Source organism: Eucyclogobius newberryi, unplaced genomic scaffold (genome assembly GCF_026437365.1).
Source record: "Eucyclogobius newberryi isolate DKJ021-1_F unplaced genomic scaffold, fEucNew1.0.hap1 SCAF_21, whole genome shotgun sequence".
NCBI lineage: Eukaryota > Metazoa > Chordata > Actinopteri > Gobiiformes > Gobiidae > Eucyclogobius > Eucyclogobius newberryi.
The window spans coordinates 17,601,114-17,627,302 of NW_027315846.1; the positions used below are offsets into that span (position 1 = coordinate 17,601,114).

Here is a 26,189-nt window from a genome sequence, read left to right on the forward strand (position 1 = left end):
ACGAGTAAACTGAAGCCAGGTTTGCTTTTTTTAGCTGCAGGATTTTTGTGTATACCTTTTTCTCCTAGGGTGCAAGGAAAATGCTTTAAAAATGCATGCTTATGCCAAGTGGAGAATGTCAAGGCTTAAGAGCAGTTTGGTGTCTTTCCGCACGAACAAAGCCTCTTAGTGGTGGACTTTTTTGCTACTTTTTTATTTATTTCGTCAGTACCAGGAACCAGCACGGGCATAACAAGTTCCAAGACCATTATTGCTCTTTTTTATATATAAAGACAAGCTCAGACTACACTGTCATGGCAAACTTTAATATTTTACATCTTATTACATCAACTTCAAGCACAAAATCCTACACAGGTCTTAGAATAAAACAGTATCTATCAGTCTTGTTCCACGGCCTTGTTTTTCATATTTCTGCCCAGTAGTTTGCTCCTGCTCCTTTCCTGGTTTATCTGTCTGAGTTCCTCTCTAAACTCGTAGTCGATCAGATTAGAGTCCTGAGAGCAGAGCTGGGCGTAAGCGTCACACAGAGCTCTAAACTGGGGGATCTTGATTTCTGTGGAGCGCAGAGTGGGGTCTATATCTGCTCTCTGTATCATCTCCTGCGTCAGCTCCACTCGGCACGCCTCCGGGAACAACTTTCTGAAATAAGAGAAGAGGAATATGAAATGATGGCACAGACTGCTGCAATCAGGGGGCTTTGATATCTTAATGATCATGCATGTTTAATGACATTACATTAAAAAAAAGAGATAAATTATCCTCCAGTTAGTGTTTCAGATCTACGCAGTTAATTGAAATCAGACAAAAAGTTCTTTTGAGGTGCAAATTATTACCTATTGCCAAATCACACTGTAAAGTTGGATGAAAAAGTTGTGGGCAAAAAAGTTTGGACAGGTGCTGATTATGTTTTCAGTACTGGAGATGTTGTAAAGTACTCACAGATAATAAATAATGTAATAAAGCTCGTATAACGTTTCCTGTGGCTACTTTTTGTTCCGATTGCTCATAAAAATAAAATATATAAAATGTGACTACTCTGGCTATGCTCCCGATGAAATCCCTGCAGGTTGTAAGTCATAATCACTTCCACCCATGCTGCAGATGCTTTTAGGTGCTTCATCGCCGGTGCCTCCTCTCCAATTTGCTGTCGCCGGAGCTGCCAACCCACGGCCGTTACATAAAACACGCTGCCTTGTCTTCCTGAGCCACCTCAATGACTCATAATTGGTGCTCTCTTTCACACTTTTCCTTTGTCGTTCAGGCCCACGTTCCACTCCAAAAATGGGCCGATGGTTATCTGTGGATGTTTTAGTCCAGCTTAGTTCTGCTGTGGTTATGGTGCCAGGCACAAAAGCACACGCGTGATTAATGTGGTGTTTAGAGAACCAATTTACTGTACAAGGAAAGACGTTAGACGAGACGTAATTTCATGATAGTGTATGTATTGTGTGCTCCTGCTGAGTTTAAAATGTACAACAGTTGCTACTTATGCTGGGACACCATTAGCGGTCATAAAATCATGGGTGGGGGGGGGCCATATTGACAAAAAATGAATTTGTAAATAGTTTTTGGGAGCATCCTGATAACAACCTTCAACTGATAAAACGCCAATCCACAGAAATTTGTTTAAACATGTTTAAATATGTGAAATATCTGAAAAATGCAGACATTTTAACTTACACTTACACTCTTTCAACAGTTCCAATATTATCTATATGTTCTTATTTGTCACGACCGGTTTCAATCTTGATTATTGTATACACCCTTCAATTATGTCTAAAAGAAAGGAACAAATACTCCCAAATTTAACTCACAATCATGAGGCAGGATCTTTTTCACCACGACAAACCAAAGATCACATATCGGTCCAATCAGATCGTACTTACTCTAGTCCTTTGTAAAAATGCTTCCGTCGAAACTGGAAAATGTTGCGGACGACCTTCTCCACCAACTTGAAGGGCTGCTGGATCTGGGCCTGTACCAGAGGCGTGAAGTGCACCACCCCCACGTCCACCTATACGACACAGAGGAGACACAAAGGGAGTAATCCACGCAGCGGGGGGGGCGGGCTCGCTACAGTGCGCGCTATAACGGCCCGACTGGTGGGAAGACGGACGCTGAGCGGGGAGCAGGGAAATCTAGCGTGTCCAGAGAGCCAGAAGATGTCTGACGGGGCAGATTCAAAGACGGGGAGAAAGTGGGGAATAAGCAGCAGAGATTAGACGAGAAGAGGGAGGAAGAAAAACAACATGACGCAGCAGGTTTTTGGTGAGTGAGCCACATCCGGTTGCCACAGTAACACCTGTGCGATGGACCTTAGGAACGCAGACTTCCTTTTTCCTTTCTTTTTTGTCGTGCTGCTGCTGGTGCATCAACAAATTCTTCACTGTGTCTTCACTATGACGATAAAGAGAAAAGATGAGCATGTGCTGGTGGGAAAAGAGAACCGTGCTTTATGTGGCAGGACAGAGAAGAACAATATTACATGTATTATTTTAAGAAAGGGTTTGCAAAAATGATGATGTAAAGTACAGACAAGGCCAGAGAAGAACCAAATGCAATGAACAGATCTTTTTTCGTGGATGATTTTTCCCCAAATGCTCTTTCCAGTGAGCCATTCCTCCAAACATATTCTACAATAAAGAATCCATATAAAATAAATGATCTGTTTTACTACAAGAAGTTGATCTCTCAAAGTTGGAACTGGAGAAAAACGTCTGGATCTCCTAAAAATCTTCACGCTGTCCTTAGCTTAGGGCACTTCTGGAAATGACCAAAACGAAAAAATAAATAAACCCAATCTGTATTTTTAAAGCATTTTTCCCACCTCACCTCATTTAGGTACAGTGCTGTTTTTTTAAATATATGCTGAAGGTCACCTGAGTAAATCCACTGCTCTTATGATCCTAAAGTCTGATTGAAAGAAGCTGATGATGGAACGCGGGGCCCCGGTTCCATCTCCCAGTTCTCCTTAAGTCGACGTGACACAGCGTTCAAGTCCTCGTGCCTCGCTCCGCAAAGCCAGCCGAGACCTCCATCTCCACCGCCCACGTTATCGTTCATATCCAAATACTCTACCCCTGGAAAAGTCATTCTTTCTGTGCCAAAGAATGATAAAAAAAGGAAAAAAGGTGAATAGATGTATGAACCTGTGACATTTAGTGAGCGTAGAAGCCACTCGTCTGACCGCTGGAAGGAAAGTCAGTGTCACTCAAAATAATTACAGTTTTGCAGTTTCATCTTTTTTTTTTTCTCTTATCATAAAATGCTTTTTCAAATTCTTCTGTCTGCAGTCTGCTTGAATCAGAAAAACAAGAAAGCCTCACTCTTCTCTGAAGGAAGTGTGTGGGTGTGTTATTAAAATGTGACTCAAGGTGATTCAGCTAAAACTACGGAAACAGAAATACCTCACAAAATGATCAAATATTAAATGTACAAACTGCACTGACTATAACGAGAAATCAATGTTAATTAATGCTCAATTCAATTTATCTGGAACTAAAAGATCTTGACAGCTTGAGTCAAAGTCTGGGCACTACAGGAACCGACAAAACACCAAAATAAAGCTCCATCATGAGCGAGAGTCTTTACATTTTGGTGATTTTTCTTTCTCCCTTTTTATTCTGGTCAATTTTTTGTTAGTTTTAGAAAATGTCTTATCATCCGTGGCGTTCTTGTTATTTCCTTGTTTGTCGTCATGCGTACAAATCCAGGCAGTACAGCAAATTAGTCCAAGGACATGAAAAAGAAACAACATCTGCCGTTTCGCTCGACAGAAAAGGCAAACTTGAGTCTCATATCAGAGCCGATCTGTGGATGCTCGAGTGTGAACACGAGCTGTAAACCGCACGTTCAATACTGGGCCTTTAAGTTGAACGCGGGCTTTTGTCATGTTTAAACAACACAGTGCGGCAGCTTCATGGTTAATTTGTAGAAGCCACTAATGCTCCGTGCTCTCCCTGATAGTCTATTATTAATGGACAACCCTTTCAGTTCACACAATGCATTTTAAATCCTGCGGCGGACGCAGTGAAAGCCACCGTCATTTCAGCTGACAGAGGCTGGGGTAAGATCATGTGTGTAAAAAAGAAATAAAAGCAACAAAATAACATTGAATTCACTTATTTGGGAGTTAAGTAGTAATGAATGTTTCAACAACAAAAAAAAAAGAAAAGCTATTGTGCGTTGATGCAATGGTCAACAAGAACAAAAAAAGTGCTTTTCAAATCTTTCTGCCTTTTATAAATCACGTTTATAATTCCGGGCTAACATTCCCCGTTGTTCCTTTCGCTCGTTTTCCACCATTTCCTGTTGGATTTGCCCCGAACGCTTCTATCATTTCTGTGATGCAAGATCAGACCACCGTGTGTTAGGAGGCTGCAATAAACGAAAAAAAAAGGAAGCGGAAATGCATTTATTTCATTTGCGTCTCTACTAGAATAATTAGGCCATTTATATTCCACGCGTCTTGATTTAAGAGAAGAGCGCGCGGATAGCTGTGAGAGTCGATATTGGGACTATACAACATGCTGCTGCGTTTCAGCCATCAGCTTGTCCCAGTCACTTTGCTGCTATGATTTATGTATGGCCTTGCTACATGGCTTCACTAGGCCCCACTGGCTGTAATATATCCCACTCTCTGCTATTAATCCTCTGCTTGATAACCCCTACATGCAAGGGAACTCCATCCTAAATCACGCGCTGTCACCTATAGCCCTGCTCTGAGACGCTGTGAACATGCCTTACCATCCCCCGCCCCAAACACATCCCCCCATCCCGACAACAACCCCCAAAATATCCCTCCACGTGAACCCGGGAGTCTCTGACGGACACTTTGACCCGTGACTGACACCCTGATGCCGCCCTTTTGCCTCCGCACGTGCGCCGTTCAGAAGGAGCGGGCGAGAAGAGTAGAAAACGCTCTCGTGCTTTTTCCGTCTTTGTTTAAACAGCGAGAATCATTAGCGCTAATTTGACGGATAAATTAGATTGTATACGTAATGATCCGTCCCTTGCTCTGGAAAATTCCTGGAGCTTTGATGCACTTAAATCCTGCTAATTTCATTGGAGGCTTTGAAAAACAAAGACTGCAAGCCCTTTTAGACATACTGTGGTACTGCGTTAGGCTGGTTAATGAGCGAGTAGAGTTGTAACCATAGCACGGGTACAACAGGGAAATCAAATAAACTAAAGGAAATGGGCTTAAAACTTAGAGAGCATCTAACGCTGGCTACATCCAGTCAGGTTTCTGTCCACCCGGGGCTACCGTTTCCATGCACACCGAAAAATCTGATTTCTGTTTTTTGAAATGTCATGTCATTAATAGTTTTAAAAAGGATCTTTGAGGGTAGCACAAGAGTTCTAAGCATGTTCTGGCAAGGAAAAGTATGCAAAAATGAGCAAATTGATATGGAAAGAGAACATTTTATAGATTAAAGAGAATTCATTGTACTTTATTCTAAAAATCCTTTGATTAACTGGTGTTTTTAATGATCAGATCTCTCTTAAATAAATAAATACGTTACTAGTTTTTTTGGCCATGATATGAAGCCTCTAGTGAAAAAAACCCAAAGATCGACAAGTTCTGGTGTACACTTTTAAGATTGATCCCATTTTTTTTATCCAAAATGATCCACAGAAATGTTCAACAACAACAAAAGCACTTTTGTTGCTTTTTTTTTTTTTGGGGTCTCACTTCCCTGTAATGCCGTAGACAAAGCTCCAGGATAATCTGATAAACCACGATGACTTTTTACATTCAATAAAAACCTGCCTTATACTTGAATCCCCAGACAGAACTTTTTGAAAGGGCGCCACAGAAATGATCACTATCTAAAAGTCACACGTCTAGCTTTGCCTGAAACCCCGGACCCGTTCTGTCCCATTTAAATGCAATGCCCTTCGATTCCTTTAATAACCTTGTACGTTCCTATTCCTCGTGCGTTTGACCTTGCTACACAGCTGTACACGGAACTCTATTACTCCATTGCCCTGTGGTTCTCCCCGTCCCTTTTTCCCATTTCCACCTTGACGTCTCTTTCTGGGGACGTTGTTGCCCAATGGTGTGTGAGGCGTAATTTGTCATGTCCCTGTAAGCGGAACCAAGGCAAGATGGCAGCAGCCCCGGGGCACGAGCCTGTAGTAGCTACACCTGAACCACCGTCGCTGGCACTTACGTAATAGCAGGTTTGTGGAATAGATGCAGGTCCAGCTTGAGATTCATGCGACAGAGAATAAAAATGCATCAATCATGACAATGCCTTAAGCAGACAACTTCCATTACATCATGTAGGAGGAGGACGGACCTCTTAGGAGATGCCTGTACTGTGTGTGATGGCTGATGTCGCATGATGGGTCTGAGGAGAAATGGTTTTGGCATTCCGAGCGGCGGGCTCCAAGCTAAAGCTCCCATGGAATCACCGAGCATGCAGCACATCCATGGCCCTCGCTTTGACGGGGTCAGCTCCGTGGAGACATGCTTTCGTCACAGAGCGCCTTAAAAGTGTGTCTGAGAATGTGAACTTGCTTGGCAAAATAAGACGGCATGGGAACATTTCTGGGAAAATGAGGCGAAAATAAAACAACCCAATGGCAACAGTGTTTATCTAAAATCCAAAAATATCAATAGAGCCAGATACTAGTCAATACTTAAACTAATATACTATACTAGATACTAATTTGTTCTTGATCTATGTCAGAACTAATGTGAGCCACAGTATGAGCTATGAGAACATATTGTAAGATGAAATATGCTGTAATTGTGGTGAAAATGACATGCGATTGTCAGTGTCACATATCAAGCCTGAATTCCAGTATTGTGACAACACTAATCTATCATTATCTATGGTCCGCCCAGGCCACGACAAGATTGACAGAATAAGGTGTTGTCTGTTAATGCAATGTTGCCTGGACATGGCAAACCAATTATAGAAGAGGACGACATAAAAGAGGGGATGCAAATGGAGCGATGAAAGCCCGTGTGTGGGCGGAATGGAGGGGAGTATGGATAGCCACAGAAGAGAGGCTAGTGGGCTGTGCCGGGAGGTGATAACAGGAAAAGGGGGCAATGGTTAAAGTAAAAAAAAAAGCACTATCTTCACACAGATCTGCTTTAAGCATTGTCTTTTCACTCTGCTTTCATCTATTCAGTTCACTTCGTACATATTTTACATCACAAGATAAGGCTTTAGGTTCTTTTTACATCATATGACGGGTCACACACGCCATGTTTAATGCATCTATAAGAAAAAAGGCATTCTCTTCCTCCTACAGCAGTATCCCATGAGGAGAATAGTGTCGGAGAATGACAGGAATATCACACTGGGGCAAATGTGTGGTGTGATACCTCAACAGGCCAGAAAACTCTCAAGGGGTTTGTTCACCACCAGAAAAAGCAAAACACAATGGGGGGATGGAAAGGAGGTGTACAGTGCCGTAATAAACAAACTAATCAATAGTTAGACATATCGATTGCGACCACAACCTGCAATGCCTAAACAACATTATTGTAGATCCATCCATCCATCCATCCATCTTCTGCCGCTTTATCCGGGGCCGGGTCGCGGGGGCAGCAGTCTGAGCAGGGACTCCCAGACTTCCTTCTCCCCAGACACTTCCTCTAACTCCTCCGGGGGGATCCCGAGGCGTTCCCAGGCCAGCCGAGAGACATAGTCTCTCCAGCGTGTCCTGGGTCTTCCCCGGGGCCTCTTCCCGGTGGGACATGCCTGAAACACCTCCCGAGGGAGGCGCCCAGGAGGCATCCGGAACAGATGCCCGAGCCACCTCAGCTGGCTCCTCTCGACGTGGAGGAGCAGCGGCTCTACTCCGAGCTCCCCCCGTGTGGCCGAGCTCCTCACCTTATCTCTAAGGGAGCGCCCAGCCACACGGCGGAGGAAACTCATTTCGACCGCTTGTATCCGCGATCTTGTCCTTTCGGTCACTACCCAAAGCTCATGACCATAGGTGAGGGTAGGAACGTAGACCGACCGGTAAATAGAGAGCTTTGCCTTTCGGCTCAGCTCCCTCTTCACCACAACGGTCCGATGCAGCGACTGCATCACTGCAGCCGCTGCACCGATCCGCCTGTCGATCTCACGCTCCATCCTTCCCTCACTCGTGAACAAGACCCCGAGATACTTGAACTCCTCCACTTGGGGCAAGGACACCCCACCCACCTGGAGAGGGCAAGCCACCTTTTTCCGGTCGAGAACCATGGCCTCGAATTTGGAGGTGCTGATTCTCATCCCAGCCGCTTCACACTCGGCTGCAAACCGTCCCAGTGCATGTTGCAGGTCCGGGTTTGATGGAGCCATCAGGACAACATCGTCTGCAAACAGCAGAGATGAGATCCTGTGGTCCCCAAACCGGACACCCTCCGACCCCTGACTGCGCCTAGAAATTCTGTCCATAAAAATTATGAACAGAACCGGTGACAAAGGGCAGCCCTGGCGGAGTCCAACATGCACTGGGAACAGGTCTGACTTACTGCCGGCAATGCGAACACAGCTCCTGCTCCGGTCATACAGGGACCGGACAGCCCTGAGCAAAGGGCCCCGGACCCCGTACTCCCGGAGCACCCCCCAAAGGACACCCCGAGGGACACGGTCGAAAGCCTTCTCCAGATCCACAAAGCACATGTGGACTTGTTGGGCAAACTCCCATGAACCCTCGAGCACCCGATGGAGGGTATAGAGCTGGTCCAGTGTTCCACGACCGGGACGAAAACCACTCTGCTCCTCCTGAATCCGAGGTTCGACTATCGGTCGGATTCTCCTCTCCAGGACCTTGGAATAGACCTTACCCGGGAGGCTGAGGAGTGTGATCCCTCTGTAGTTGGAACACACCCTCCGGTCCCCCTTCTTGAACAGAGGGACCACCACCCCGGTCTGCCAGTCCAGAGGCACGGTCCCCGAACGCCACGCGATGTTGCAGAGACGTGTCAACCAAGACAGTCCTACAACATCCAGAGACTTTAGGTACTCAGGGCGGATCTCATCCACCCCGGAGCCCTGCCACCGAGGAGTTTGCGAACAACCTCAGTGACTTCAGCTTGGGTGATGGATGAGCCAGCCTCCGAGTCCCCGGTCTCTACTTCCTCTTCGGAAGACGTGACTGAGGGATTAAGGAGATCCTCAAAGTATTCCTTCCACCGTCCGACGACATCCCCAGTCGAGGTCAGCAGGCCTCCACCCGCACCGTAAACGGTGTTGGTGAGACACTGCTTCCCCCTCCTGAGGCGCCGGACGGTTTGCCAGAATTTCTTTGGTGCCGACCGATAGTCCTCCTCCATGGCCTCCCCGAACTCCTCCCAGGCCCGGGTTTTTGCCTCTGCGACAGCACGAGCCGCGGCTCGCTTGGCCTGCCGATACCCGTCGATGACCTCCGGAGACCCACAAGCCAGAGTGGCCTGATAGGCCTCCTTCTTCAGTCTGACGGCATCCCTTACTTCCAGTGTCCACCACCGGGTTCGGGGGTTGCCGCCACGACAGGCACCGGAGACCTTGCGACCACAGCTCCGAGCAGCCGCATCAACAATGGAGGCGGAGAACATGGTCCACTCGGACTCAATGTCCCCAACCTCCCCCGGGACATGGGAGAAGCTCTCCCGGAGGTGCGAGTTGAATACCCTACTGACAGAGGGCTCCACTAGACGTTCCCAACAGACCCTCACAATGCGCTTGGGTCTGCCAAGTCTGTCCGGCTTCCTCCTCCGCCAGCGAATCCAACTCACCACCAGGTGGTGATCGGTTGACAACTCTGCCCCTCTCTTCACCCGAGTGTCCAAGACACGCGGCCGGAGGTCTGATGACACGACAACAAAGTCGATCATTGACCTCCAGCCTAGGGTGTCCTGGTGCCATGTGCACTGATGGACACCCTTGTGCTTGAACATGGTGTTCGTTATGGACAATCCGTGGCTAGCACAGTCCAATAACTGAACACCGCTCGGGTTCAGATCGGGGAAGCCGTTCTTCCCGATCACCCCTCTCCAGGTGTCACTGTCATTGCCCACGTGGGCGTTGAAGTCCCCCAGTAGAACAACGGAGTCCCCGGTCGGTGCACTGTCCAGTACCCCTCCCAAGGACTCCAAGAAGGCCGGGTACTCTGCACTGCTGTTCGGCCCGTAGGCCGCCACAACAGTGAGAGACCTGTCCCCCACCCGAAGGCGGAGGGACGCGACCCTCTCGTTCACCGGGGTAAACTCCAACACGTGGCGGCTGAGCTGAGGGGCTATCAGCAAGCCCACACCAGCCCGCCGCCTCTCCCCGCGAGCAACACCAGAGAAGTGGAGCGTCCAGCCCCTCTCGAGGAGATGGGTTCCAGAGCCCAAACTGTGCGTGGAGGTGAGGCCGACTATATCTAGTCGGTATGCTCAACCTCCCGCACAAGCTCAGGCTCTTTCCCCCCCAGCGAGGTGACATTCCATGTCCCCAGAGTTAGTCTCTGTGTCTGGAGATCTGGTCGCCGAGGCCCCTGCCGTCGACTGCCGCCCAGATCTCTCTGCACCGGCCCCTTATGGATCCTCCTGCGGGTGGTGGGCCCACGGGAGGGCGGCCCCACGTCGCTCTTTCGGGCTGTGCCCGGCCGGGCCCCGTGGGGTAAGACCCGGCCACCAGGCGCTCGCCATGGAGCACCCATCCCAGGCCTGGCTCCAGGATGGGGCCCCGGTGACGCCGATCCGGGCGACGTAAACGGCCTTGTTCGTGTCGTCGTCATAAGAGGCTTCTGAACCGATCTTTGTCTGACCCGTCACCTAGGACCTGTTTGCCTTGGGAGACCCTACCAGGGGCATGAAGCCCCCGACAACATAGCTCCCGGGATCATTCGGGCACTCAAACCCCGCAGAAGACAGTCTGTGACGTCGTGGACCTTCAGAGGTAAAAGTGATCCACAGTGAAGAGAAGTGACGTGAGAGGGTCTTTTCCTTGAAACACATGTATTTACAACAGTGAAGCGCCAATTCTGCGCTGTCCCAGAGGGAGGGGGGCATGGCTCCATGGTGTGGGGGGCATGGCTCCATGGTGGGGGGGCATGGATCCATGGTGTGGGGGGCATGGATCCATGGTGGGGGGGGGCATGGATCCATGGTGGGGGGGGGCATGGATCCATGGTGGGGGGGCATGGATCCATGGTGTGGGGGGCATGGATCCATGGTGGGGGGGGCATGGCTCCATGGTGTGGGGGGCATGGCTCCATGGTGTGGGGGGCATGGATCCATGGTGGGGGGGGCATGGCTCCATGGTGGGGGGGGCATGGATCCATGGTGGGGGGGGGCATGGATCCATGGTGTGGGGGCATGGATCCATGGTGGGGGGGGGCATGGCTCCATGGTGGGGGGGGGGGGCATGGATCCATGGTGGGGGGGGGCATGGCTCCATGGTGTGGGGGGCATGGCTCCATGGTGGGGGGGGGGCATGGCTCCATGGTGGGGGGGGCATGGATCCATGGTGGGGGGGGGGGGCATGGATCCATGGTGTGGGGGGCATGGCTCCATGGTGTGGGGGGCATGGCTCCATGGTGGGGGGGGGCATGGATCCATGGTGGGGGGGGCATGGCTCCATGGTGGGGGGGGGGCATGGCTCCATGGTGGGGGGGGGGCATGGATCCATGGTGGGGGGGGGGGCATGGCTCCATGGTGGGGGGGGCATGGATCCATGGTGGGGGGGGGGGCATGGATCCATGGTGTGGGGGGCATGGCTCCATGGTGGGGGGGGCATGGATCCATGGTGGGGGGGGCATGGCTCCATGGTGGGGGGGGGGCATGGCTCCATGGTGGGGGGGGCATGGATCCATGGTGGGGGGGGGGCATGGCTCCATGGTGGGGGGGGCATGGATCCATGGTGGGGGGGCATGGATCCATGGTGGGGGGGGCATGGCTCCATGGTGGGGGGGGGCATGGATCCATGGTGGGGGGGGCATGGATCCATGGTGTGGGGGATACTTTTTTTTATTCTTCCGGGGGGCGCGCCAGAAAAAGTTTGAGAAGCTCTGGCCTAAGACTATTTATATGGGGACTCAAAGAGGAGCCAGATCCAATGCTCCTCTTTGTAGTTACAGCGTGGCCTATAATAAAAAACAAAGCTTGTTGGAAATCTTAATAATAATACAATTAAAATAGGACTTAAACTACGGGACCTGGTCCGACCTGGGCTGAGACCACAATGGTTCAGTTTAAACATAAACGTGACAAAAGCGCGCGCTGCTCCGGCTCTGAAAGGACGTGATGACAGTGCAGGGCATCAGGGTTTTGTCCGCTGCTCTGGGGCGTGTGATTGGTTGTAGCGCATGTTTTCAGCAGCTCTCTCTCTTCCACACAAACACTCAGAGTGAGAGTGAGGGAGCGCCTCCGCTCCTCCTGTGCTCAGTGTGCGCGCTTCAGACGGGATGTCCTCTCCTCTCACGCGGCCGTCACTGAGCAAATGGATGTGTCTCGGGGCTCCGTGGACCGGGCTCGGTTCTGCACGCAGCCCCCTCAGCCTCAGCCCGGTGCCCCTCGGCTTATGACCACTGTGTGTTTACAGGAATCACTGCGAACAACGTGACGCGTCAGCTCTGCTCTGCACCAGCGGCGGAGGGATTATTTCTGCTGCTTTCTCAAGCTCGGAACATAATGGACCACGAACAGATCCGCATTTATTACCTCGAATCTAAGGAAACCTGAGCGCAAAACACGGGACTAAAACGAACCTGTAAGTCTGACTAATATATTTAACATTCATTGACAAAGTTGAAATAACAAACTGATTAAAACTTGAAGTTCAGAATGAAAAGCACTGGCACACAATCTATGGATAGTTTATTAGGTGTTACAATAGAATTAAGTTGAGTGGGCACTGCAGCTTTAAGTCCACATAGCTTTTGCAAATGCCACTAACTCATTTGTCCCTCTCCAATATCAGCTGTATGAGGCTCCACAGCAAACAGAAAACATAGGCTGTAGTGTGGCGTTCATCTCGAAGCCCGCGCTCTCGTCACTCATGCCTTAAATCTGTTTTGTTTCCAGCCAAGAAAGTCTGCTGCTGTGAGGACAAAGTGAAAGGAGGACCACATAGTTACAATACAGTCTCCTCTGTTTCCGAGGGCAACAGACTGTGGATTTGACAAGCATCTGGAGTACAACCGAGAGGAGCAGAGGTGTCCAGCAGGGACTTGTGCTGTAGCTGGGTGAATGCTGCCCGCTGAGGAACGGGGCTGAGGCAGCAGAGGGACTGAGCGGGAGCATGGCATCTACAGGCATGCAGATCTTTGGATTTGTCCTGGCTCTGTTGGGCATCTTTGGGGCCATGGTGGCCACTGTGCTGCCAAACTGGAAGGTGAGCGCGGATGTGGGCTCCAACATCATCACGGCCATCTCTCAGATGCAGGGGCTGTGGATGGACTGTACATGGTACAGCACTGGCATGTTCAGCTGTACTCTCAAGTACTCCGTCCTGTCCTTACCTGCGTACCTGCAGACCGCCCGGACCACCATGGTGCTGTGCTGTGTCTTAGCTGCACTGGGGCTCTGTCTGGCCTCTCTAGGACTCAAGTGCACTCGCTGGGGAGGAGGCCGCCGCTCCAAGCGACATGCTGCCATAGCCAGCGGCGGGTGCTTTGTTGCTGCAGGATTTTTGTGTCTAGTGCCCGCTTCATGGTTTACCAATGAGGTCATCACCAACTTCCTGGACTCCAGTGTGCCAGAGAGCAATAAGTTTGAGCCGGGAGGTGCTGTGTACGTTGCTTTTATTTCAGCAGGCTTTCTGTTCATGGGAGGATTTATCTTCTGTATGTCATGCTCGGGGAAGAGGCACGGCCCTCAGGACATGGTCCTTCTCCCTCACCCAGACAAACTCCTGCTCCAGCAGCAGCAGCAGCAGCTGCTCCAGCAGGAGCTGCAGCATCAGTACTGCTCGCTCTCGCCCTTAGACAATAAGACGGGCTACAGCCTGCAGGACTATGTGTAAGACAACAGCTCTCACTGTGTACACGCTACAGCTAAAAGGAGACCGGCCGAAGGGAAGCGTGATGCTCAGGCGTCACACTCGGCTCTGCTCCAGGTAGAGGAGGAGTAACAACCGGGAGGGCAACAACTACATTCATTTATCCTGTTTGATGTTCTCGCTCCTCTCACTTCTGTTTGCAAGCACAAGCAGAGAAGGTATTCCCAAAGCAGAGTGCTGGTACAAACAGTGTGAATGTGTATGGAGCCACTATTCGGGGCTGCAGCAGTGAAGGAAGCCACTAACCAGACGCAGACATCTTTGATCAGTAAATCAGTAAAATTGTTCCCTGTGGAATGGATTAAGCAAATAAGGATGGGCCTTCCATGTTGATTCTTTCTCACCAAAGGTTTGAAGTAGAAGAAAAAGCAATCATTTAGCTGCTATTTACAATCGTTTGTTAATACCCAATGTAATAAAAATAGGCAAAATATAGCCTATAAATTGTCAATGGAAATTATTTCATAGCAAGCCATTCTAGTTTTTTGTATACAATATAGACTGATATGCAGAGCTGATTGAAATAAATCATCATATTTTTGTTAGCTACTAGAATGATGTTGATATTTTGCCTCTAAAGCATGCTGTGTGAGCCTGATTGTGTATTAATACAGTGGAATGCCTGGTAGAGTCAGAGCCACACAATGCCTGTGCCTGAAAAGCTGTAGAAACATTACCCTGCTGTACGTGTTCAAAGCGGACTGTCAGGAGGACTACATGTGGGTTGCTGGGCTGGAGTTGAGGAGGCAAATGCAGATAAACGATGCCTGCTGCGCTCTTTGCTGGGCGAAAGATGAGAAGGATGGAGAGAATAGGTGAAGAGGACAGACAGAACTGACAGTTTGACAGACGTTTCTAAACAGAATACCCTTGCTGTAAGTGCCAGGCGCTGTCCTGGGCATTACAGCCTCAGTATATGCGTCGACATGCAAACCCACGCTCTTACACATGCTCAAGTGTGTGCTCCTGTTCACAGTAAACACTCCGACACGCTCGCTTTCTGAATGCGCTTTTCTGCCCCTTTTCATCCTCCTCCACACTGCCATGGAAACAGCATCCGTCATTCAAACATCTTATTGTCTGCCGGTTTGTGCTTGTCAGCTAGTGATTTCAACTTGTTTAAGGGGGGTATTTCCATTAGCTTTAATCAGAGCCACTTCTCGCTGCACTTTCCCTAATCCCTTTTATTACTCAGTGGCGTGAAACGACATCCTTGTTAGGTGGTCAGAGGTTTAGCGAAATATACTTATTTTCAATGCTCTGCAGTTGTGTCTGTGCCAGCTGCTCGAGCAGGGATGAACAAATGTTTAATGGTGCAGTGGTAAAGACACAAAAAAACGAGCGGAGAGAGAGAGAGGGTTCTTGAGTCATGCTTGAGTGAATAGCTGCCTGGCAGGGGGCTAAAAAAGGTTTGAGTCATTCTCCATATGTCATTCAGTTTCTAAGCAAGTCAGCAGAGTGCATAAGCCACCAGTCCCCACCTGTGAAAGGTCTCAGGGTCCTGCATTTTAGCCACTTCAATTCGCCACAACATTCCTCATTTTGCGTCTGATCTGAGACTTTTAAGCCCCGCTCTGTGGCCTGCCTGTCTTAAATGTCACATAGACGTGATGGGTGGAAGTGGAGGAGGTTGAAAGCAAAATCACTTAACATACAGAGAGCAGAGAGAAACAAAATGTCCCTCACTAACAAGGTACCAGCGTCTCACTCTCACAGAGGAGACTAGGCATTGTCTTTGTACACCAGACAGACCTTGGCAGTGATGTATAGAAGCGCATGTTCTCTCCGTCTCTCTCATAAACATGCAGCGTCTTGGGGGAGCGCAGATGGCTAGTTGCAGATCGCCACCTGCAGGTCACTGCCGGCACACCACATGCGTCTCTGCAGGCATCGGCCAGACGAGGCATTTTTCTGCCCCTCACTGTCCAGCCATCTTTCACAGCCAACAAGTCTGGCCTCCTGACAACTGCCCAGGCACCATAACCAATGCAATAAACAAACGTAAAGAATGTGCCATTTCATCAGCTAATACTGACACTTTATGTATTTCAGAGAATGTGCCAAATTGTTTCACAGTTACTGGTTTGATTACTATTCTCTGGACTTGTTTGGGTTTATTTTTCTATTGCGTTGTTTCTACATGAATTATACATTTGCAGATGTTTTATGGATTTGTGATTTGTTCAGCTGGACTAAGTCTGGAGTCAACCAGATGCTTGTGTACAGCCCAGTGCAGCTTCCGAGGGTTAGTTTAAATCCTCTTTAGACCTCATTTCCCAAAAGCACAGCAAGACTTTACTAAAGCCCAAGTGTGACGAAAGCCTTGAGTATAGTGTTTAGCGAGTTATTAAGATGTATTTTATAGAGTTCACTTCAGGTTTGTGAAAACTGTTAACTGTACACAAGTATCTAAGAAAGAGTATGAATTACATAATATAGCCAACATATAAAGATTCAATATCCTGTTCATATCTTCTTTATAAGAAGACCTCTCTGTGCACCTTTGTCTTCTTTGTTTGACCACAGTTTATTTTACATGCCTAAGCATTCCAAGCTTCAAGTATGACACAAATGGCGCTCTGAAAGAATGGAACAATTTTGACAGGCTTCAGGGGAACATAGAAACTAGAGATTTCTCTTTTTATGTGGCTGTGCTGCTTCATCATCAGCAAGAAATTTAATTAGCTAATAAATGTCCAGCGTGCAAAGTGACTAGGTCCTAAAAGAGCTGCGACCCTGCTGCATAAACTGTACTAAAGTAATGATTCATGTGTTTTGATAACTGCAGCTTATTTTTGTGGATGCTATAGCACTTTTTACTTTGCCGGAGAATATTTGTGATGATGAACGGTTCACAAGTTCTGATACACACTTGTCTCAATGTGCTTGTGCAAGTAGTTCTATTTTCTACCAATAAAACTATTTTGTGGAAGCAGCATGCCTATATTATTATTATTATTGTGATAAGCATTTCGGTGCCAAATGTACAGACTGTTGGATGGTGCAGGCTGTGCTGGGCGGAGGTGGGCATGCTGCTCACAGGTTGCCCCCGCAAAGAAAGAAGCCCCGGTCCAACTAAGACATCCATCCTTAAAATATAACCATGCTTGAAAAAGGAGTGGTCTTTTAATCATATACAGTTAGATTATGTATTACTAATAAGTGAGGAAATAGAAAATTGCTAAAATAATAAAGATCACATATGTATAGCATTATGGCCCATTGCACTGCCTAATGAAGCTGTATGAGAAGTTATTTTTCACATTTCTGTCTCTCAGGCACAGCATTAATGTCATGAAAGCCCATCTTTAAAATGCAACAGCACAGGCCAGTCTTTCCTCCAAACATCCACTGACAGTTTACCGTGTTTCTTGAACCACTTTCGATATCCGAGAGAGTTTGGAGCAAGTTTGGATTTTCTGAGCATAGTCTTATCATCACCAACTGATTGTAGTCAGGCCTCTAAAACATCCAAAAGATCAAAAATCACAACCAAGAGTTAAAATAATCTATATCATTTGTAAATAGCAGTGGTTATATTTTCTTATCAGTCAAATATTTAGTTAAAGATGGAAAATAAAGTCAATGTGTTCCTTGTTCCTTGTGTTATGTTGTAAAAGTTATGCTCATTTAACTCTCTATGTAAGAGTTAGAAGTTACTTCCCAATAGCACCTTAAGCCCTCATTAAAACTGATGGGCACACAGACTTTGCTTACTTTCCTAAACCAAACATGGATTATTCAACACTCTCTTATTCTCCAACTCCTTTTGGTTATGCAACAAGAGTGAGGATCAAATAATCACCACTCTCATGGGGAAATGCTAATACGTTTGACTCCTCTGTGTATTTAACCTACATTTTTCCATCAAAGACTCTCACCCCAGGTCTCCACTATGACAGATCTAGAATACCAGCTCAGAAGAGCTGAACTATCAAGCAAGGGTTAATCAAGCAGCGGGCTGCACTTCGACTTTCCTCACATGTCAAATCCAGAGATTATTTCATTGACCTTTTTTGATCAGCCTTTTCAAACAGGAAAAAACACTGTGAAACAAAATGTGATGAAGACAATGTAGCGCTGACGCTGCAGAATATCACAATGCAGCATAGTCGTCAGACACAAAGACCTGCCAAGTCCGTCGGTCAACACAACACCATAACCCACTGCCCGACATCCATACAATAAATAGGGCCATTATGTCAGCCTGGTTAATGTAAAACACTTTGCTTTGGATAGCCATTATGTGTATGAAGGTCCATACTCGAAAACTAACACGGCCATCAACTAGCAGTTAGAATGACCTTTTGTTGGATCTGCTCTTCCAAGCCTCCAAAGCTATGAGGCCAGGGAATAATAGCAGTGACCTTGGCAGCATGCTAAAGTGCTGAGAAAGGCAGTAAAGGCTATGGAGATGACAAAAGGAAAAACAATGCACCCTGACAGTTCAAAGGAGGCACGTTAATATTTCAGCTCCAAGTGCAAGGCGAGGTGTTTGGCTGGAATTCGTAAAGCTAAAGCTAAAATCTACAGCCTAAATGTCTGTAGGTTAGAAAAATATCTGCTTTCTGATCTCTCTTCTGGCAAACATGCAGTACTAAAGTTTTTTCCAAGCTAAACCAGTTTCTGTGTGCCCATGTGTCATCCCCAGTTTGTGCATCTGATTTGTCTTTTTGAACAGAATAATGAGTGAAAAATAGAAATAGTAGAGCAACAATATGGCTGTATGTTTATACAATACAACTAATAATTGTATATCCCAGTTACATACGTTTTTCTAATATTTTTCATAAAAGTGAAAAACTTAACATACATTTGTGGGCCTTTGAAATTCCAGGGCTAGGAAGCAGGACAAACCAAACAGGAAATAAAATAACTACTTACACACAAAACACTAACCAATAAAGATGTATAAATGTCAAACAAATAAACTCACTATCAGACTCTATAAATCTATCCCTTATATATGTCACTCTGTGGCCATGAAGTTGAAAAAAATATAATGTTCCATATGGCTTACAGAATTTATGTCTCCTTTTTCCAAATTTGCCTTAGCTTGAAATAAATGACTTGACGTCATACCTGCATTTGTATTTGCGGGCACCAACCAAACCGTGCTGAATCTGCTCAAATCTGCTGTGCTGACAGTCTGCAAAGCGGCACAGTTACCTGTTTGGGAGGAGAAATGCATCTCCAGAGATGTTCGCAAGTCACCTCTGCCAACACCAGCATTTTATTATAGTTAGGAGATGGAGGAGAGTATTTTTAGCTTTCTTCTCCTTGCTGATGTATTGAGACCAAGGCTTCAGGCGTTCACCACACTGGTACAAAGTTATAGAAATTGGGTTCCAGACACTCAGTTGATACCACGTTCGACCCCTTTACAAGAAAGGAAAGGGCCGTAGATGAATTGTGTGTACAGTGGGAGGTCAGAAAGTGTGGGGAGGCCAAGTCCATTCCCAATCGTTCTGTGGAGGTAAAGTGCTGGTCACATCAGGTCACGTAGGAGAAATCAATCACACGGCCCAAACAGTCCATTACAATGGGCTTAAAGGCGAGCCACGCTAAGCTCAAGTGACTATTGTATTAGATTATTATTCAGTTTCCATACCTAGTAACAGGCAGAACAAAGTAATATGACTGTAATTACTGACATCAAAATATCAAATCCATTCAAAGAAGGGTTCAAGCTAGAGTATGGTTTGTGCCAGTCCCAACATCTGATAAACCAAGGGATCACTTTCAGAGGACAAAGAACTACATTGCATGGATTGATTGAGTTTGTATTAAATATACAGTAAAGGCATAACGTTTGGAGTGATGGGTGGTATGACATATGGATCAGGACATCCAATTTAAAACCTGTCAAATGAATAGGAATGAGCCTTGTAGATGTTTAGCACATTAGTGACAACTCTCTGTGTCCGCCAGGCGTAAAAGATGCTTAATGCAGCATTAACACATTTTATTTGGGATCCACTCATCTGGCTGACGGTCCTAGATGCTGGTGTACAAGGTAAACATCTGTAGGCCTCTCCTCCTATGAGACTCAGAATGGAAGGTGGGACAAGGCGGCTGCAGCCATTACTCAGAGGCAGCTGATGATTGGCCCAGACAACCATCTGCTGGAGGTGCGCCTCACTCTCCCCTCACCTCCATCTCTGTCACGAATCTGTCTACTGGCACTGTCTACTTGCAGGAAAGAGACTAATGAGAAGGCATTCTGCATTGGCTTTGTTTTCCATTTATATACAGCTGTGTATAATCATACAGAAATTATATTTATTTAATTAATGAAATTGCAATTTAAGACCAACATTTTTAAAAATTATAATACCGAAAACTTTTTCAACTTAAAGGAATAATGGAGGATTTTTCGCCAATTTGAGAACTCAAGCGGAAGTGCGCATGCCTCACATCTCGCTGCTACACGTGCGTTTGTTTATTAGCACGACGGATCGCATCACATCTCTCGTCTCCATAGATTTCCGTCTCTTCTGAGCCAGCTCGAACTGTCTTTCTCTGTCTTAATTTTGTCCTGTACACTGAGGGAACTATATTATAATCGATCCATGTGCTTAGACACACACCAGCATATCAACCACGCATGTGCAGCCAGGGAAACGTGCTGCTCTCCTGGGGACGAGCCAACGAGGCTGCAGCTGTGCAGTAGGTGCATCCTATGATTGACATGTGAATGAACTACTCGGCTGTCCACGCCATGAGGAAATGAGACTCAGATTTGGCGCCAAAAAATCCTCCATAATTCCTTCAATATGAATAGAATACTTTTGTTGTCTTAAATAAATATAACGTGGCCTGTACATTGAACGTGCATGACATCAAAACTTGAATCTGATTTCTGGGGCATAGGTTCCTTCCCTCTCCTATTTGTTATGCAAAGAGGCTGTGAAGATGAACCTCGATGTTGAAGATGCAGATGTCTAAGTGTGCACACAAAAACCCTTCACCTCTGTGCTGAATATAAATGAGACATCAGAGAAGGTGATTTTTCTCTATTAACCACTCCATAAATGCTTGCGATATAGCTGTGATTGACAAGGAAACCCGACTGATTGAGGTCACTCAATAATCTGTCTGTTTATGTGTGAATTAACACAGAGGCTGAGAATAATGGGAGTGGGAGGCAGGTGTGATGTGCGGCAGGACAGACACAGGGCACACAGAGCCTCAGGGAACAGCATCAAAGCAGCCAATTGCCACTCTCAGAAACCTTCAAGGACAATCTCAGTCACTCAATGTGACACAGGAGTGGTGCAGTCCGGGGGCGAGCCAGAGGAACAAGACAGACGGATTAAACATCACGGATAAGAGCCTATCAGCTCACTCTGCATCGATATAGACCCCAGCAGCTGCTAATGTAAAATAGATTCAACATTTCCTTTCTCATTAACTTATCAGCCACCATAGGTTCGTTCCAAGGTTAAAATCAAGCAGCTGATAAAGCACTTTCTCCCGACTGCCTGCCTTTGACTGAAGCCATTCTCATTAGTTATTTGAAAGGGTTTACTAGTTTCTTTGCTCTACAGGCCTCTGTTTGATTACACACATAACACATGTTCCCTGTTTTTCACACACCACTAATTGCTGTAACTATAGCTTTGCACCTGCAGCTGTGGGTTCAATAGAGAGTAGGATAATTCAAAAGCAATGACCTGAACAGCACAAACCAGAAAACCATATACTGGGCTTCCACTCTTCCACTATCACGCATAGCACTTTACACTCTAGTTTCATTTGAACCACTCCACTTCATCTAGCTATGTTGACATCCAGACTCAGCAAGAGGTGGGTTAGGAGAAGCTACTCTGGATTAGCTCAATATTCAATATAAGTCGAGTCAATATTCTTTTGTCTTAGACTGCCACCCTGTCGAGGAGCCTTTGACACAGCCGTGTAAATCAGAGTAGGCATGTTTATAGCCTCTGCAATTCAGCGTAATTACTCAACTGTGAACCCGTAAACAATGCTGACCTGTAGAGCATTTATGGATAATACAACGTGACATACCGGTAAACAGGGACATCCACAATGCAGTGAGATAATACAAATACAGTCCAGGACTGCAGTAGCAGGAGACCTGCTCATCAAACAGCCATCATCTCTGCTAATGATATCAGTCCTACCAAGTGGCTATTAAAACATTTAGTCAGATGGCCAGGATCAGCTGATGGGAGGGGCCATTTTATCTGCAGTTATGTAAACAAGCAGAGAGGCTGCTCTCTTTATAGGACACTGTGCTTACCACTGGAATATCAGCATGTCATTCTCATTGTGCAACACAGAACGGGTTCAAACACAATAAACTACAATTTACAGTCACACAGAAATAAGACAGACCAAAGCAAATGTACAGAAAGACAGCTGAGCCTGATAAAATAATCATTGCTGCCATCTCTTCTAAGAGAATGAACAATCAGCACTGGTCCCATTCACTCCACTGCATTTACTCCACATCACAGATGAAATATTTATCAACAGTGGCTCTCCTAAAGAGCAGTGACATCTTCAAGGGACCAACGGCCCAACTCCGACACCAACCAAACACCTCTCCTTTATTTCAGAGAAATGAAAACATGGTTTCATTTGCACGAGGAGGATGTAAGAAAGCTCAGAAGTGTGTTTAACAAACTCCTCTGTGATCTCAGGAATATCCTGTACAAATCCAAATCCATAGCCCCTTAGACAAGTCTCACTTCACCCCGAGTGTTGCTCACAGGTAAACAGCATATAGTATAAAAGGAACACCCTGATTAAACAACAGCTCGAGTACCCATCATACATTGTTATAATAACCTAGAAAGAGTTTAAAGATAGAAACAACACTGATTCGTCACAGTCTTAATGACGCCATGAGGAAAGCAGAAGCATGAGCGATGGTGACAGCATGAGGGACTGCGTAGGAATAGATCCACTGAGCACACGGCATATGGGATTTTCACAGTTCTGACAAAAAGGTACAAAAACCAAGCAGATATAGTCCAGGCATTGTAGATTATATTGTTGTTGTTTTCAAATAATATTGACATGACAGAATTATTTGGTTTATTTTGCCAAACTGAATTTGAAACATGGCATAAACACATGTAGTGTTACTAGTGTTAGTGTAATTAATAATATCTTCATAATATTCTACATACTATAGAAAACATGTTTAACCAACCTCTGGTTTAGGGACAAAGGCTCGGCCAGGGATAGTAAAGCAGCTGTGCACTGTGCAGAGATACTGAGACATAATGGACAGGCGACTCCTCTGTCTGCTGCCTGTGCTGGCTGTTAACCGCTGAGAAAGGAATGAAAGAAAATGTGGTTACTAAATAGATTTTGTACACATTCCAACTGTTTTAGACAAAGTGCTTTCTCAAATCAAACTTATTTAAGTTTATAGGCTTGAATCAGGCCCACCTCTGCCACCTCCTTCTGGAAAGTGAGAGTGAGCTGAGTGCGTCCATAGCTGAAAGGCCCTGTTCTGTTGGCCACGTGCTCCAACCACTTGATAATGAGCGGCGTTGATACACTAAAAGGAAGATTTCCAATAATATGGAGGTTCGGGGGATCTGTTCAAGTACAAACATAGAATAATCTTTGTGCAAATTACAAAGAAAAGCTCCTTAGAATTCCTTACCTTCATCCCATCGCTTGCTGATTTGTCTTGAAAACCCTCTGTCCAATTTGTAGGTGAGAATGTCACCATGAACTATTCTTACCTTTCCTGGGGCTGCTTCAGACAACAACTGCCAAAGTAAAAATAACAAAAAAATATAATTATTTTTAAAAATCCTCCTGATAGGTGATTCATTATGTAACATTTTAATCAATAGTTTATTACTGCATTACAGGGGTAAAAGGCAGTGCACCTTTAGTCCTGGAATGAATCGAGAATCCTTCTCCACTACCAGCAGGTCTGCAGCACCAGCATTAAGAATGGATCTCGTTAAACCCCCGGGGCCCGGGCCAACTTCACACACGTGGGCATCCCTCAAATTGCCAGCTTGACGTACTATCTTATCTGTCAAATATTAAGAGGAATGATGAGCTCAGTAGCAGCAATATCTTTTTACAAGCATCTGTTTAAGTCCATAAGTCATTCTATGCTGGGATGCAGCATGTAATTAATTACATGTCAAATCAAATAACATCATACTCAAAAGTATCTGAATTGAGAATTTGAGCCTAAGTGTACAAAAGATGAGCTGCATTAATCTATGCGTCACCTTGTCCAAGGACAACAGTGTAGACCAGACCTGCACTGCATCACTGATAATTATATTATATAGGTGTAAGCGTTACAAGCATAGAAACAAGGGACTTAGTCCACTCACATTAGCTGTGGATCTACTGAACCTTGCCCACGCTGAAAAGCCTGTCCATTTCAATGCCCAGAAACAAGCTACATGGAGCTGTGAAGTCAAGTGCACTTGGAAAACTCACTATTGGGTCTAAAATGTGGATATAAAAGTATCAGTGTGGCAGCAGGTATTGGTGCAATGCAGATAAGGGCCACAGAGACAATAGGACCAAGTGCTGACCTGTAAGCTTCAGATCCAAGAGAAAGTTTTGGGAGAGCTGTTTCTCCGCGCGTAGGTTGTATAGTTTGATCAGTTCTCCCACAGTTGGTAAAGGTGGGAGGCGAAATGCCAGTTTACGTGAGGCAGCCATTGACTGACCTGTGAAAAAATAACTTATGATAAGCACTACAACATTATTACGATAAACGAATATATTTATTTAAAAAATATTCAATATACAAGATTAATAGCAGCAATCAATCTGAAAGTAGTATTTATACCAACTTGAAAATAGGTTAATAATAAACAGGTTAATAGGTTATTAATCACATTAACCCGGTTTTTACCATACAGTCAATTAACCTAGAAACTTAGAATGGTAGGTTATGTTACCATTAAATAAACTGTTGCTATTTTTACTGGTTAATTAGAAAATAATCACAACACCTAATCAGCAAGTATCCATGCCCCTGCATGTTAGTAAGTGCAATCACACCACCTAGTGGTTAGAATGCACACAAAAGGAAAAATGCTTTAAATATAGATATACATATATAGACGTATTTATTGGTCAGCAAATATAAATAATAATAATTTATTGTGTTAAGTTTATTGAGCACATGTATAAAACAAGCTTTGACATGACACATTCACATTCGTTTGTTAATCATGGAGTTACAGCTTAGAGGCAGACGCGAGCAGGGTTTACAAACGCATTCAGCGTCTTTAGTATTATTATTACTACCATAATAATTATCATTTGTCTCTGTGTTAAGAAAAGCCAAAACAAACAAGCAGTTGTTTTTAGCATATAGCAGCTAACATTGACTTCTATGTCCTCTGAAGGAAAAAATGAACAAGCTGCTGTAGCAATTGTTGCAGCCAAACATAACATAAAAAGGCAAAACACTTCCCATAAACAAGATGAAGAATAAACAACGTAAAAACACAAAATACAATAGAGTAAACCCACGTTTCTTGTCAGTGCCGTTTGCTTTCCACGTTTCCGCTTGCGTCATTGAGTCGTTGATGATTCTAGCCAATAGGACAGAAAGCCAGTTTCACTCAACCAATCAAATATTTGGTAGGCGGGTTTTGTTTGTCCTTGAGCAGAACTTCAGTGTTGATGTCATAACACCAAGTCACCAGTAGAGGTCACAAATTAGACAGCAAATTATTTGCTGGATTATTAACTAATAATAAAACTGCTATGCCAACGGTCCTAACTTCCACAGCCGAAAGGAATTTTGATTTTAATTTTCCCATACAACGTGAGTAATGATAAAATAAGCTCTAGCCACAGACTTTATCATCTTTATTTTTATAAGGAATTTTCCATTTATGATATGGTCAAAGCAGTTCAGACAGCTCCCGCTTTGATGGTTGAGAAAAAAGTGATGTGCATTACAAGCTGAATGTTGGTAAGTAATGCTATATGACTATAGTGTGCAATCATCAAAACAGGAAATGAATGTCTGGTAATTAACATTTCTGAACACATAAGTCATCACTATAACTGAGAGATCAGAAGGAAAACAACTACAGAAAAAATACTTAGGAGCATATCATTTCCATTCCGATTCAGACCAACAGCCCAACATCAATAAACACACAAACCACAAAGATGTGATGCCTGCACCATATTCAACAGCAACTCCAGTCTTTTAGGATAGTTTACCTC

The 26,189-nt window shown here is 45.6% G+C and overlaps 2 protein-coding genes across 2 annotated transcripts; one reads left to right on the plus strand and one right to left on the minus strand.

Annotated features, from left to right (window-relative positions):
• Positions 1–291: 291 nt before the first annotated feature.
• Positions 292–25,518, minus strand: tfb1m (transcription factor B1, mitochondrial). Its single transcript, XM_072458070.1, has 8 exons — positions 25,482–25,518; positions 24,530–24,667; positions 23,858–24,009; positions 23,626–23,734; positions 23,406–23,557; positions 23,164–23,283; positions 1,887–2,014; positions 292–639 (listed from the first exon to the last, which is right to left on the minus strand). Exons 2-8 carry the CDS (start codon positions 24,657–24,659, stop codon positions 378–380), a joined length of 1,053 nt encoding a protein of 350 aa, XP_072314171.1. The 5' UTR covers positions 24,660–24,667; positions 25,482–25,518; the 3' UTR covers positions 292–377.
• On the plus strand, positions 12,363–16,914 carry LOC140370218 (claudin-20-like). The gene is made up of 2 exons (XM_072457270.1): positions 12,363–12,689; positions 13,004–16,914. The coding sequence occupies exon 2, from the start codon at positions 13,221–13,223 to the stop codon at positions 13,941–13,943; it is 723 nt and encodes a 240-aa protein (XP_072313371.1). The 5' UTR covers positions 12,363–12,689; positions 13,004–13,220; the 3' UTR covers positions 13,944–16,914.
• Positions 25,519–26,189: the final 671 nt, after the last annotated feature.

Coding starts and splice junctions, on each gene's coding strand:
- LOC140370218 (XM_072457270.1), top strand. CDS start 13,221: ATGGCATCTACAGGCATGCAGATCTTTGGATTTGTCCTGGCTCTGTTG.
- tfb1m (XM_072458070.1), bottom strand. CDS start 24,659: ATGGCTGCCTCACGTAAACTGGCATTTCGCCTCCCACCTTTACCAACT. Junction 23,735..23,857: donor GATTCATTCCAGGACTAAAG/GTGCACTGCCTT, acceptor TTACTTTGGCAG/TTGTTGTCTGAAGCAGCCCC. Junction 640..1,886: donor CATTTTTACAAAGGACTAGA/GTAAGTACGATC, acceptor CTCTTATTTCAG/AAAGTTGTTCCCGGAGGCGT.